The 11,027-nt window shown below is 55.7% G+C and overlaps 1 protein-coding gene across 1 annotated transcript in view; it reads left to right on the forward strand.

Moving 5' to 3' along the window:
* The window catches only part of ADCY2 (adenylate cyclase 2 (brain)), a 388,416-nt gene that overhangs the window by 355,918 nt on the left and 21,471 nt on the right, over positions 1-11,027 (forward strand). The window contains exons 17-19 of the mRNA XM_006902167.1: positions 4,295-4,464; positions 9,313-9,397; positions 10,868-11,024. Of these exons, the coding sequence (XP_006902229.1) occupies positions 4,295-4,464; positions 9,313-9,397; positions 10,868-11,024 (412 nt within the window). The remainder of the gene's footprint in view (positions 1-4,294; positions 4,465-9,312; positions 9,398-10,867; positions 11,025-11,027) is intronic.

The following is an 11,027-nucleotide window of genomic DNA, read 5'->3' on the forward strand; positions in this document are numbered from 1 at the left end:
TACATTGACACTGTCCGGGTGTTTGTGGGGAACAGCGTTATACATTTACACTGTCCGGGTGTTTGTGGGGAGCAGTGTTCTACATTGACACTGTCTGGGTGTTTGTGGGGAACAGCATTATGCATTGACACTGTCCGGGTGCTTGTGGGGAGCAGTGTTGTGCATTGACACTGTCTGGGTGTTTGTGGGGAGCAGTGTTGTGCATTGACACTGTCCGGGTGTTTGTGGGGAGCAGTGTTGTGCATTGACACTGTCCGGGTGTTTGTGGGGAGCAGTGTTCTACATTGACATTGTCCGAGTGTTTGTGGGGAGCAGTGTTATACATTGACACTGTCCGGGTGTTTGTGGGGAGCAGTGTTGGGCCTTGACCCTGTCTGGGTGTTTGCTGGGGGGCCACCCAATGGGGCATGAGCCCCTCCCCTTTGGGTTTTGTCCCGCGTACACCCACAGTTTTGAGAGCACTGAGGCCTTTGGGAACCCAACATGGAACCTTGTCTGTGCATTTTTCCTTCCCTTCCGTGTCCCACAGCACTGGTGTCGCCCTCACGTCCCTGCTGGCCTACAGGACCCACAGCAGGAGCTCACGGCCCCATAGGGTTCCTACGCTGCGATCTTCGTGGGATCAGGTCACGAGGTCTTCCTTCAGCTTAGCTGGTGGTGGATTCGAACCACCCACCTTCAGTGAGCCATCAAGAACTTAACCACTGAGCCCCAGGTCTCTCTGAAGATTGATTTCTTTCCTCCTGTTTCTTCCCTTTACTGACTGATTTCTTTGCCCGTTTTTCTTCCCTTTACCGACTCCAGGGGATGAGAGCTTCCCTGAGGTTGATTTAAGGTTTCTGAGGCCACACAAGGTTTGGGGGCGAGGTGCCCACGGCCATTAGTGCTGTCCCCACGGGCTCAGAAATGAGGACGCCACTCAGCCCTTGTCCCTTAGCCTTGAGACCGCGTGGTGTGGCCTCAACAGTCACATAGTGGGTGGTGGCACGCGTGCCAGGCAGTCTGTTCCAGCTCACAGGACCTCTACTACAGCTGTCCCTAGCGTCCCCTCAGCCGTCCGTGGGCTGCACTCTGCTGGTCTGTGCATTGCTGTCATGCTGAAAGCTACCTCTCAGGGACTTCAGATAGCAGCGGTGTGTCCTTGGGTGAACTGGGTCTAAGGAGCATGACTGGCCGCGCACTGCTGACATAAACCAGTGACTGACCACAGAGCAGCGCGTGGTGCATGCTGGGAGACGAGCCCTGCAGGTCACAGAGCAACACTTGGTGCATGCTGGGAGACGGGCCCCGCAGGTCACAGACGCTGTTGCCACACACCTGCTACCTGGTGTGAGTGTGGTGGAGGCCGTGAGGGTGACACAGGAAGGCACGGTCCCATTTGCTTTTCACGGGGACCCTGTGAGTCGTAGCTGACTCGCTGGCACCTAACAAAGCCGCCGTCTTACAGGAACAGACCACTGGGTGGCTTTGAACTGCCGATCTTCCAGGTAGCAGCCCAGCACTTAACCACTGCACCACGAGGGCTGCTTGGGGAGGCCCAGGCGTGATGCTTTCTGACTCGGAGCAGGAGGTGGTCAGACGAGGGTGTGCCGGCTGGCACCTCCCGTGGGGAGTTCTGTAGCCTCTTCAAAGGAGGGTGGCGTTGATGGCCCTGCCTGAGTCTCCGGGTTCGGACAGACGACAGCAGAAGCCGTGGATGGTGCTGGGCTGGGCAGTGGGGGGCCCGGGTCCAGTGGGTCAGTCCTCACCCACATTCACACACCTGTGATTGGAGGAACTTAAAAGGGGCATTCTCACAAGGAAATGAGAAGAAAGCGTGGCTAGTGAAGGACCTCCTGGTGTTTGCAAAGAACTCGGGGCCTCAGGTGTGACCCCACTAATGGCCGTGATGAAAGAAGTTCTGTCTCGAAGTCTGTGTATCACGAACTTTCAATAAAGACAGAAGTCCAAGATGGGAAAAGGGGGGCTGACTCAGCCTCACATGATTCAGAAAAAAACACAGAATGGGCTCGTCCGCATCCGGCTGGGTAGAATCGAGTGGGCAGGCCACCGCTGCCCCGCAATTCTTCCTCACAGCTCCCACCTGACCGTGCTCGGGGGCCGGAGGTGTCCTCGGAAACTGCTCCATCAGCCTGGGGAGACAAGGAACCCCGAGAGCGTCCCGGGCGCACGCTGTTTCCATCTCAGCAGATCCAAGGGAACCCCAGGGAAGCAGCTTTGTGGGTGCTCCCAGCACGTGGTTTGTTTCAGCCCCCGAGCTCTGGCATGTCCAAGCTTGGTCAGCGAGTGTGGACTGCAGGCTGGCACGTGGTGACCCAGAGATCCCTGCTGGTTTTCCACCTCGGCTTGATTTCTGCCTCTCCTGGCCCCTCCACGTTGGATTCTCGGAGATGCTGTGCTCACGCTGTGCTCGGTGGTGACTTCCGCTGGCCATCAAGAAGTGTGACGAGCCCTGGGCACAGGAATTGTGCTGGCATCCCTCAGTGCCCCCAAACACTGTCACCACAGTGCAGAAGGTCCCTCGTGCTCATGTGTAGAACAAACCACTTCCTGGAGTGTGACCCAAGCCTTGGAGCCCAGGGCCACTCAGATCCGGTCACCCAGTCAGGAAGCGCTGGCCTTGGAAGGCCCCGGTCTTCATGGCAAGAGAATCACAGGCGCACCGCGGAGACAATGCAGGTCCAGTTCCGGTCGCTGCAGAAAAGCCCAGGGTGTGACATGCACGCTGGTCCCGGTGCCTGGGAAGATGCCACGCACCTTGCACTGCCCTCTGCTGCGTGTGTGACAGCCTTGAGCGAGTCATGGAGAGGACGCCAGGGTGCCAGTGCCGTCCGTGCCCCAGCACTTCAGTCTCCCCCAATGCGATTCACCCAGAAAATTCACCACCCAGAAAACCGCTGGAGGGTCCGCTCTGGGTGGGCTCCGACTCCCAGGCGCAGCAACGGCCTTCCCCGAGGTGGGGTCAGCGCACACACTCGCTCGGGAAGTACGCACCATCGAGGAAGCACAGTGAGTGTGAAGAGCATCTGTCTACACTACAGGAAAAGGGAATCCCTAACCGTGTAAAGATCACACCGTCTTATTTTACACAAGGCGAGCTCTGGTGACATCGTCCATAGGGAATTGCATTCCTGGTCCCAAGGTCACGCTTCTCTGGTCACTCAGGTCCACTCAGCTCCAGGGACAGAGACGGGCCATGTCCTCCTGAAGGACAGAAACCCAGTGGAACGTCAGCTGTGTGTTTGTTCCAACTCAACAACAATGATCTTGGGTTTCCAGTGGTGTTGTTGTTAGGTGCTGTCAAGTTGAGTCTGACTCACAGCGACCCTGTGAACAACACTCCTGAACTCGGTCCTATCCTGTGTCAGCCTCACCATCTCGGACACACTCGAGCCTAATGCTGCAGTCGCCGTGTCAACCCACCTGTCCTTCACCGACCCTCCACCTTTCCAAGGATGATGTATAAGCTCTCCTAGCAACACGCTTCAAAGTAGTGAGGTGAAGCTTCTCCGTCCGTGCCTCCAGGGAGCACTCCGGCTGCACCCTCTCCAGGACATAACCTGTCTGACCTCTTGGCCGTCCATGGGACGCTCAGCGCTCTTCTCCAGCACCACAGCTCTAAGGCATCACTTCTTCTGTCATGCTGGTAAATTGTCCAGCTCTCAGATGCATAGCAAGTGATTGAAAAGTGAGTTTCCCATGGAGATGATTTTTGCAGACTGGTTTGGGGCAAGGCTGTGAGTGCATGCCAGGCTGGTCAGGCACCGGGGCGAGTATCCTCTGAACGTGATGAGGTCAGGCGCTTGCCGCGGGGTCAGTGTGTGAGAGTGCCATCCACGTCCAGCCGCTCCCGGCTGCAGAGTGGACAGAGGCGGCTACTGCTCGGGTCTTGGGGCAGAGTTTCTCCTGTCAGCTCCTGACACCGTGTCCAGCGGCTCCAGGCTGCACGGTGGACAGAGGCAGCCACTGCTCGGGTCTTGGGGCAAAGTTTCTCCTGTCAGCTCCTGACACTGTGTCCAGCGGCTCCAGGCTGCACAGTGGACAGAGGCGGCCACTGCTCGGGTCTTGGCAGGGTGTCTCCCGTCAGCTCCTGACACCGTGTCCAGCTGCTCCGGGCTGCACAGTGGACAGAGGCCGCCACTGCTCGGGTCTTGGGGCAGAGTGTCTCCCGTCAGCTCCTGATGCCATGTCCAGCCGCTCCAGGCTGCACAGTGGACAGAGGCGGCCACTGCTCGGGTCTTGGCAGGGTGTCTCCCGTCCGCCCCTGACGCGTCTGTCCTCTCTGCCGTTGCAGTATTACATCTACAGCTGCGTCCTGGGACTCATCTCCTGCTCCGTCTTCCTGCGGGTCAACTACGAGCTGAAGATGCTCATCATGGTGGTCGCCCTGGTGGGCTACAGCACCATCCTGCTGCACACGCACGCCCACGTGCTGGACACCTACAGCACGGCGCTGTTCCAGAGGTAAGAAGCCCGCGGCGCAGCCGCCGTCGCCCTGGGGGGATGCGGTGAGAACGTGTGCAGGAGAGCAGAGGCGTCCTCGGTGACAGGCACTGGGCACCAGTGAGGGAGACGCTTGGAGGGGGACGGTCATAAAGATGGCAGGTGTCCTGCGATGGGTAGTACAGCATCTGTTACCAGACCCGTGCAGGAGACGTGCAGTGGCTGAGCGGATTCGCGTTACACGTCGTGTGATGTGAATACGGATGCTGGGGCTTCTGCCTCAGCACTGCGGACCTTCTGGAGCATTCCCTGGGGCTGGGGGTGCCCCCCGGTGTCCTGCCGAGTGTTTAACACCTTCCCTGCTTCCACCCAGGAGATGACAACAGTGTCCCCAAAATATTACCTGCCGTCTTCTCGGAGCACAGGTGCCCCCGGTCAGAACTACCAAGTCTCAGACATACAGTAACATGATGGGGAAAGAAGTTGTGGCATTGACGACTTGGGGTGCTGAGTTTATGACTAGAGGAATCCTCAGATACCATCGGGGTGCGGTCCTGGATCGTCCCTTGCTCTGTGGGAAGTTGGCTGCTGCGGCATGGCCGCCCAGGTCCCCCTCGTGACAGGAGGGCTGGACGCTGCAAGGGTCCCCTCGCTCTCTGGCAGGGGTCCTGGGATCGAATTACTCCCCAGCATTTGTCATGAATATTTTCTTTTGTGCTTGGAAAGTATCCCTGTGCTATCCCAGCTAAGCCACGGCATTTTCATGTGTCGTATATGCGTGTGAACGCTGGGAAATGAGGAGGAGAGAAGAGGGGTCGAGGCCTTTGAGCTGCGTGCTGGCTAGAGAGTGCCGACTGTCCCAGGAACTGCCACAGGGCAAACCAGTGTGCTGAGCAGTGCAGCCCGGGCGCCCCTTAGAGGCACGGCTGGTGGGCGGCGTCTCCCAGATCGGGGGCGTATTGTAAGGAGGGGCCAGTCTCGAGGAGGACACCGTGCTGGGATGAGGGAGAAGGAGGCAGAGCCTCCAGCAGAGGCTGAGTGGCCGATCGACGGGGGGGAGACGGTGAGGACGGCAGGACCAGGTGGGGCGATGAGTCGTTCACGGGGCCGCGAAGCTGTGCTCTTCTTCAGCTCGTGACACAGCGCTGCCCTCCCCCCCTCAGCAAACCCCTGTTCTGGTTGAAGCATACGACCCCCACCAGCTGGCTTTGCTTTCTCTTCTTCTCACGCCCCACGTTCTCCTCCGTCACATACATAAGGCTTCTCACCTACAGTTAGTGTCTCGGGGCCACTGTGACATGGATCATAACCAAAGTCGGGGCGACTCCCAAGGCTATGGCCCGGTAAAGGGGGCTTGTGATCACTGCTTCCCTGTCCCATGGCCCTAACTGGTCTCCCCAGTCTGTAGGTGTCCCTTATTGTGGAGGGAACGCGAGGTCATAGAGGAGACAGGCTGACAGGTCTAACAGAGGCTTGTAGAGCCCCAGACGCTGGCCCTTGGGCTCTGTGAGCCGGGAACTCAGACTAGGCTTTGTCTACACGTCCCTTAGACGTAACACTCAGATGCGTACGTGAGGAAGAGGGCACAGACCAGGGCATTTTTAGCAGAAAAACAATGTAAAGTTTGGAAAACAGGTCCATGAATAATATAGAGAGTCATGTCAGGACAGATTCAGGAAGTGGGAGCATGTGTTCCAAGGAAAGAGAGAAAGCACACCCCCAGCCCCCAGAAAGCGGGCTGTTTAAAACCCATTAGCCGGAGGCTAGTGGCCCCCAGGACGCGTCCCTGTCCGAGGCCTGGGCTTGATCGGTCACCTCTCCTTGATGGACCACACAGCCATCCTGGACTAGAGGGTCCTGGACAAGCTGTTCCCTGTGAGAATCCTTACCAGTCATCACATTGTGGATGTTTCACACAATCACTCAGTGGCTCTTCCAGTACCTGACCAGAGCCCTGAGCCGGCTCCGCTGAGGACACCGTCCTCGCCAAGTGGACACTTTAACCGCCAGGGCGGCTGTGGTGGTCGATGTCAGCAGTTGGTGATATTAATGGCGGATGTAGTCCAAGCAGGTGACATTGTAGCAGGTGATGTTGCTAAAAGCCAGTTTGCTGTAGCACTTTGTATTTCTGGAAGCAGGTGACACAGTGACAGTTGATGTGATTGGACACAATAATACTGTAACTATTTTTTTATTATTATTATCATTGTTATTGTTATTGTTATAGCTCAACTCCATAATGGCTAGTGTTTCCAGACACAGGTAACAGTGTAACACAGCAAGCCTCTCTGGGCCAGTGGGACCACGGGGGACAGGGACCCCAGCTCTGAAAACACAGCGAGCCTCTCTGGACCAGTGGGACTGTGGGGACAGGTGACCCCAACCCTGAGAACAGAGTGAACTTCCCTGGGTCAGTGGAAGCACTGGGCACAGGTGACCCCAGCTCTGTAAACACAGTGAGCTGTTCTGAGTCATTGGAACTGAGGGGACAGGTAACCCCAGTCCTGAGAACACAGCGAGCCTCTCTGGGCTTCCCCGGTCCCCCGCCCCCGAGCTTACCTCTCCTCCTCGTGGGACAGCTTGTGCTGTCCCATGTAAACATTAAGCAAACACTTCCGAGCATTTGTAGCAGAATAATAATAATGTCTTGAATCAAGTTGCAAAATGATGTCCATTTGTTACTAATCATTGCCTGTTGTTGTTGTTGTTGTTATGTGCCATCAAGTCACCTGTGAATCATAGTGACCCTGTGCACAGCAGCTCTAAACTCTGCCCTGTCCTGAGCCATCTCACTGACTGACACACCTAATCCCATAGCTACTGTATCAGTCCATCTCCTCTGGGGTCCTCCTCTCGTGTCTGTCCCTCCACCCTTCCAAGCATAATGTCCTTCTCTAAGGACTGATCGCTCCCGGTTACATGCCCAAAGTATGTGAGACAGAGCTTCACAATCCTAGACTCCAGGGAGAAACTTGGTTTCATCCTCTCCAAGACAGACTTAATTTCTTTTCTTGGTGGTCCATGGTATGTTCGAGACTCTTGTCCAGCACCACAGGTCAAAGACATCAATTCTTCTTCAGTCGTCCTTAGCCGTTGTCCAGCTCTCTGATGCATAGCAAGTAATTGCAAAGACCATGGTCTGGATCTGGTGCACCTTAATCTCTAGACTGACATAATTTCTCTTAAGCACTTTGGAGCAGTCCCTGACAGCAGACTTCCCCAATGCAATCCATTTTTTTTTAATTTCCTGACTGCTGGTGCCAAGAATGGTGATTGTGGAATCTAGCAGGCTGAAATTGGTAACAAACTCACTCTCTCCTCCAGACATCATAGTGCTGACAATTGGCCCAGTGGTGAGAATCTTTGTCTTCTTGATATTAAACTTCAATCTTTATTGAACTCTGCAGTCCTTGACCTTCTGCAGCAAGTGCTTCAGGTCCTCCTCAGTTTCAGCAAGCAGGGTTGTATGATCTGCATTACACAGATTGTCGGCGAGTCTTCCTCCAATCCCGTTATCACACTCCTCCTCATAAAGTCCAGCCTCCTGAATGATCTGTCCCGCATGCGGACTGAAAAAGTATGGAGACAGGACGCATCCCTGACACATTCCCTTCCTAGTTTTGAAACATGCATTGTTTCGTTGCTCTGTGCTGACGACTGCCTCCTGATCCAACATTAGGTTTTGCATAAACACAGTCAAGTGTTCTGGGATTCCCTTTCTCAAGATTAGCCACAACTGGTTGTGATCCACACAGTCAGTTGCCTCTGCATAGTCAAAGAGGCACAGAGAGACATTGCTCTGGTTCTCTTTGGTTTTCAGGGAAGATCCAGAGGGCATTGGCGTTCATGTCTCTAGGGCCATAGCCTCTTCCAGACCCCACGTCTAGTCCTGGTAGTCTGTTAACGTACTGCTCCAGCCAGCTTTCGATGATCTTCCTCAGGGTCTCGCTTGTATATGATATTCTTCAATAATTGCCGCCCTCAGTCTGGTCACCTTTTGGGAGGTTGGAATAAATATGGATCCCTTCCGGTCAGTTGGTCAGATGCTGAACAGGTTTCCGTGCAGCTTCCAAACTGTGATGGACCAGGAACAAAGGCTTGGTGACGTCCTTCCAAAAAGCAGCTGGTGATGACCGCCCTGCAGCTGACAGTGGGCAGTGCGCGGGGCTGAGTGCTTCCTTCTGCTGTGCAGATTCACATGGTTGGCCCTCCAGCCGCTTTTCAGGGGCAGTAAATCTTAGGAGAAGAGTTTGCCCATCCTTCTCCCACGGAGCAGCTGGTGGGTTTGAACCCTGTGCATTTGGGTTGGCAGTGCGGTTCCTTACCACTCAGCCACCACAGCGCCCTGTTATAAACGTATCAGAAGTTTCAAATAGGACCGACTTGGATCCTCTCACCTGGACTCCTTCCTCTCCAGGGGGAAATGAGCGCATCTCCCCTCTCTGAGCTGCTCAGAGACCCCCTCTCCAGGTCAGCCCCCACAGTGCTGGCCCACTTGGCTGTGCAACTCCAGGGCCAGAACGATTGTTCCCTTCGCCGCCCCGGGCACAAGGACCTGTCACTCCAGGGCCCCGAGCATGGTGGACAGGCGATGTCCCCGGGCCTCATTATGGCCCCTGCTGGCATTTGGCCCCCTGTTGCTCTGTGAAGCTGGCTGTTTCCCCCACACCGCGGGGAGGCAGTGCCCCCGCCATGGACTGGGCGATGCAGCTGGGTTTGCAGATGTGATTGGAGCACTCATTTGTGTGCGTGTTTGGCTGGTACAGGAGTGGGCTTGCCGTGGCCCACCTGGTCGTCTGGTGGCCGAGCCCGAAGCCTCAAGTGCCTGTACTGGCCCTTTTGTCTGTCTGTCTGTTTTTGTTTCAGTAGACCAGGCATCTGGAAAGACCTAAAGATCATGGGCTCCGTGTCTCTCTCTATCTTCTTCGTCACACTGCTTGTTCTGGGCCGTCAGGTACGTAGCCGCAGCCTGGTCCCCTCTCAGGGCTTTATCCATGTGCATGGCAGCTGCTTCCACGAGGCTGTGTGCTGGAGAGTTGCCTCGCTCTCCGGAGCGAAGTCAGCAGCTCTGCTGAAGGACACGTCCTTCCGTGTCCCCCTGGGAGGCAGGCTCTGAATGGCAGAGGTGCAGACGCGTCCCTTCCTGCAGCCCCTTCGTGCCCCATGGGACACACAGTGCCCACCGGTGTGCCCTGATGTTCTGGTGCTGGGTGGACAGTCTGGTCCCACTGTAATGTGCGCTGCCCTCTGGCGGGGGCCCGTCCAGCTGCATGAGCCTTCAGGAATGGGCCTCACCCCAGTCCCAGCAACCCCATGAGACAAGTGCGTCCCACTAGTAGTGTCAAAATCCGTGTCATCTAAAAAGACTCATACCCAGCATGTCTTCTGTTACTGAAAATGTATAGCTGCAAGATAAAATTCAAGGCAGCAAAGAATTCAGTGTTGAGTGAAATCGGAAAGTAAATGTAGCTATTGTGAGTCAGCACAGATGTCCCCCTGGCTGCCACCATTGTGTTGTTGTTGTTTTTGTTGTTGTTGTTGCTCCTACAGATTCTCAGAGGCAGTAAATCACACGGGAGTTGATGCCCGTCTTTCTCCCATGGAGCAGCTGGTGGATTTGTTGTTGTGTACCATAGTGTCGAAACTGACCCCTAGCTGACCCTCCAGTGGGTTTTCAGAGACAGTTCATCACATGGGAGGAGACTACCCATCCGTCTCCCGTGGAGCAGCTGGTAGATTTGAACCACGTGCCTTCAGGATTGCAGAACAGCTTCTTGTCGCTAGCCTCCAGACAAGATCTGCTTAGGGGAAATAATGTACTCGTTTATGAAGCGTGGACAAGTGTGATCTTCCTGGCAGGCTGGCTTTTAATTAAATGATAGCTAAATGAGTTCTGTCTGACGGCGGAGCGTCCTCTCAGGATGCTGAGAATCCCAGACGATGGGGAATGAAGCATGTTTTACACGAACACTTCATGCCACCGCCCGTCCAGCAGAAGCTGGTCGCAGCTCGGGGAGGCCGGCCCGGCCGCAGGCTGTCCTGATACATGAGCCAGTCGGCTTGGCCACCTCTGCCGCGGCCTCGGATTGTCATGTACTCACCATTTCTATTCCACTCTGCCCTCTTTCAAAGTAGAAAATCTTCACCCTTTCCGCTGCAGGGAACCCCCGTCATTTTTGCGCCCACCTCCAGGAGAGAAGGCTGGCTCTCCTTGCTGCTATTTGGGTGTATTTGGCAGTGGATGCGAGAGGCTGGGGTGGGGGGGGGGTTCCTGGGGGCCGGGCAGGGGCCTGGAAGGGTGCTGGCGATGCCGTGGGGCTCTGTTTCGTTTGGGTTGGTTCACGTTGTTTGTTCTCTTTGAAACCGCCCTCTCTGCGAGACAAGGTGCCTATTGTGTCTTTACCTCTGTGTCCTCTTGTAACAGAATGAATATTACTGTAGGTTGGACTTCCTGTGGAAGACCAAGTTCAGGAAAGAACGGGAGGAGATCGAGACCATGGAGAACCTCAACCGGGTGCTGCTGGAGAACGTGCTGCCCGCCCACGTGGCAGAGCACTTCCTGGCGCGGAGCCTCAAGAATGAGG

The sequence above is a fragment of the Elephantulus edwardii genome, unplaced genomic scaffold, assembly GCF_000299155.1.
Source record: "Elephantulus edwardii isolate Elephantulus edwardi_28Jun2011 unplaced genomic scaffold, EleEdw1.0 scaffold00375, whole genome shotgun sequence".
NCBI lineage: Eukaryota > Metazoa > Chordata > Mammalia > Macroscelidea > Macroscelididae > Elephantulus > Elephantulus edwardii.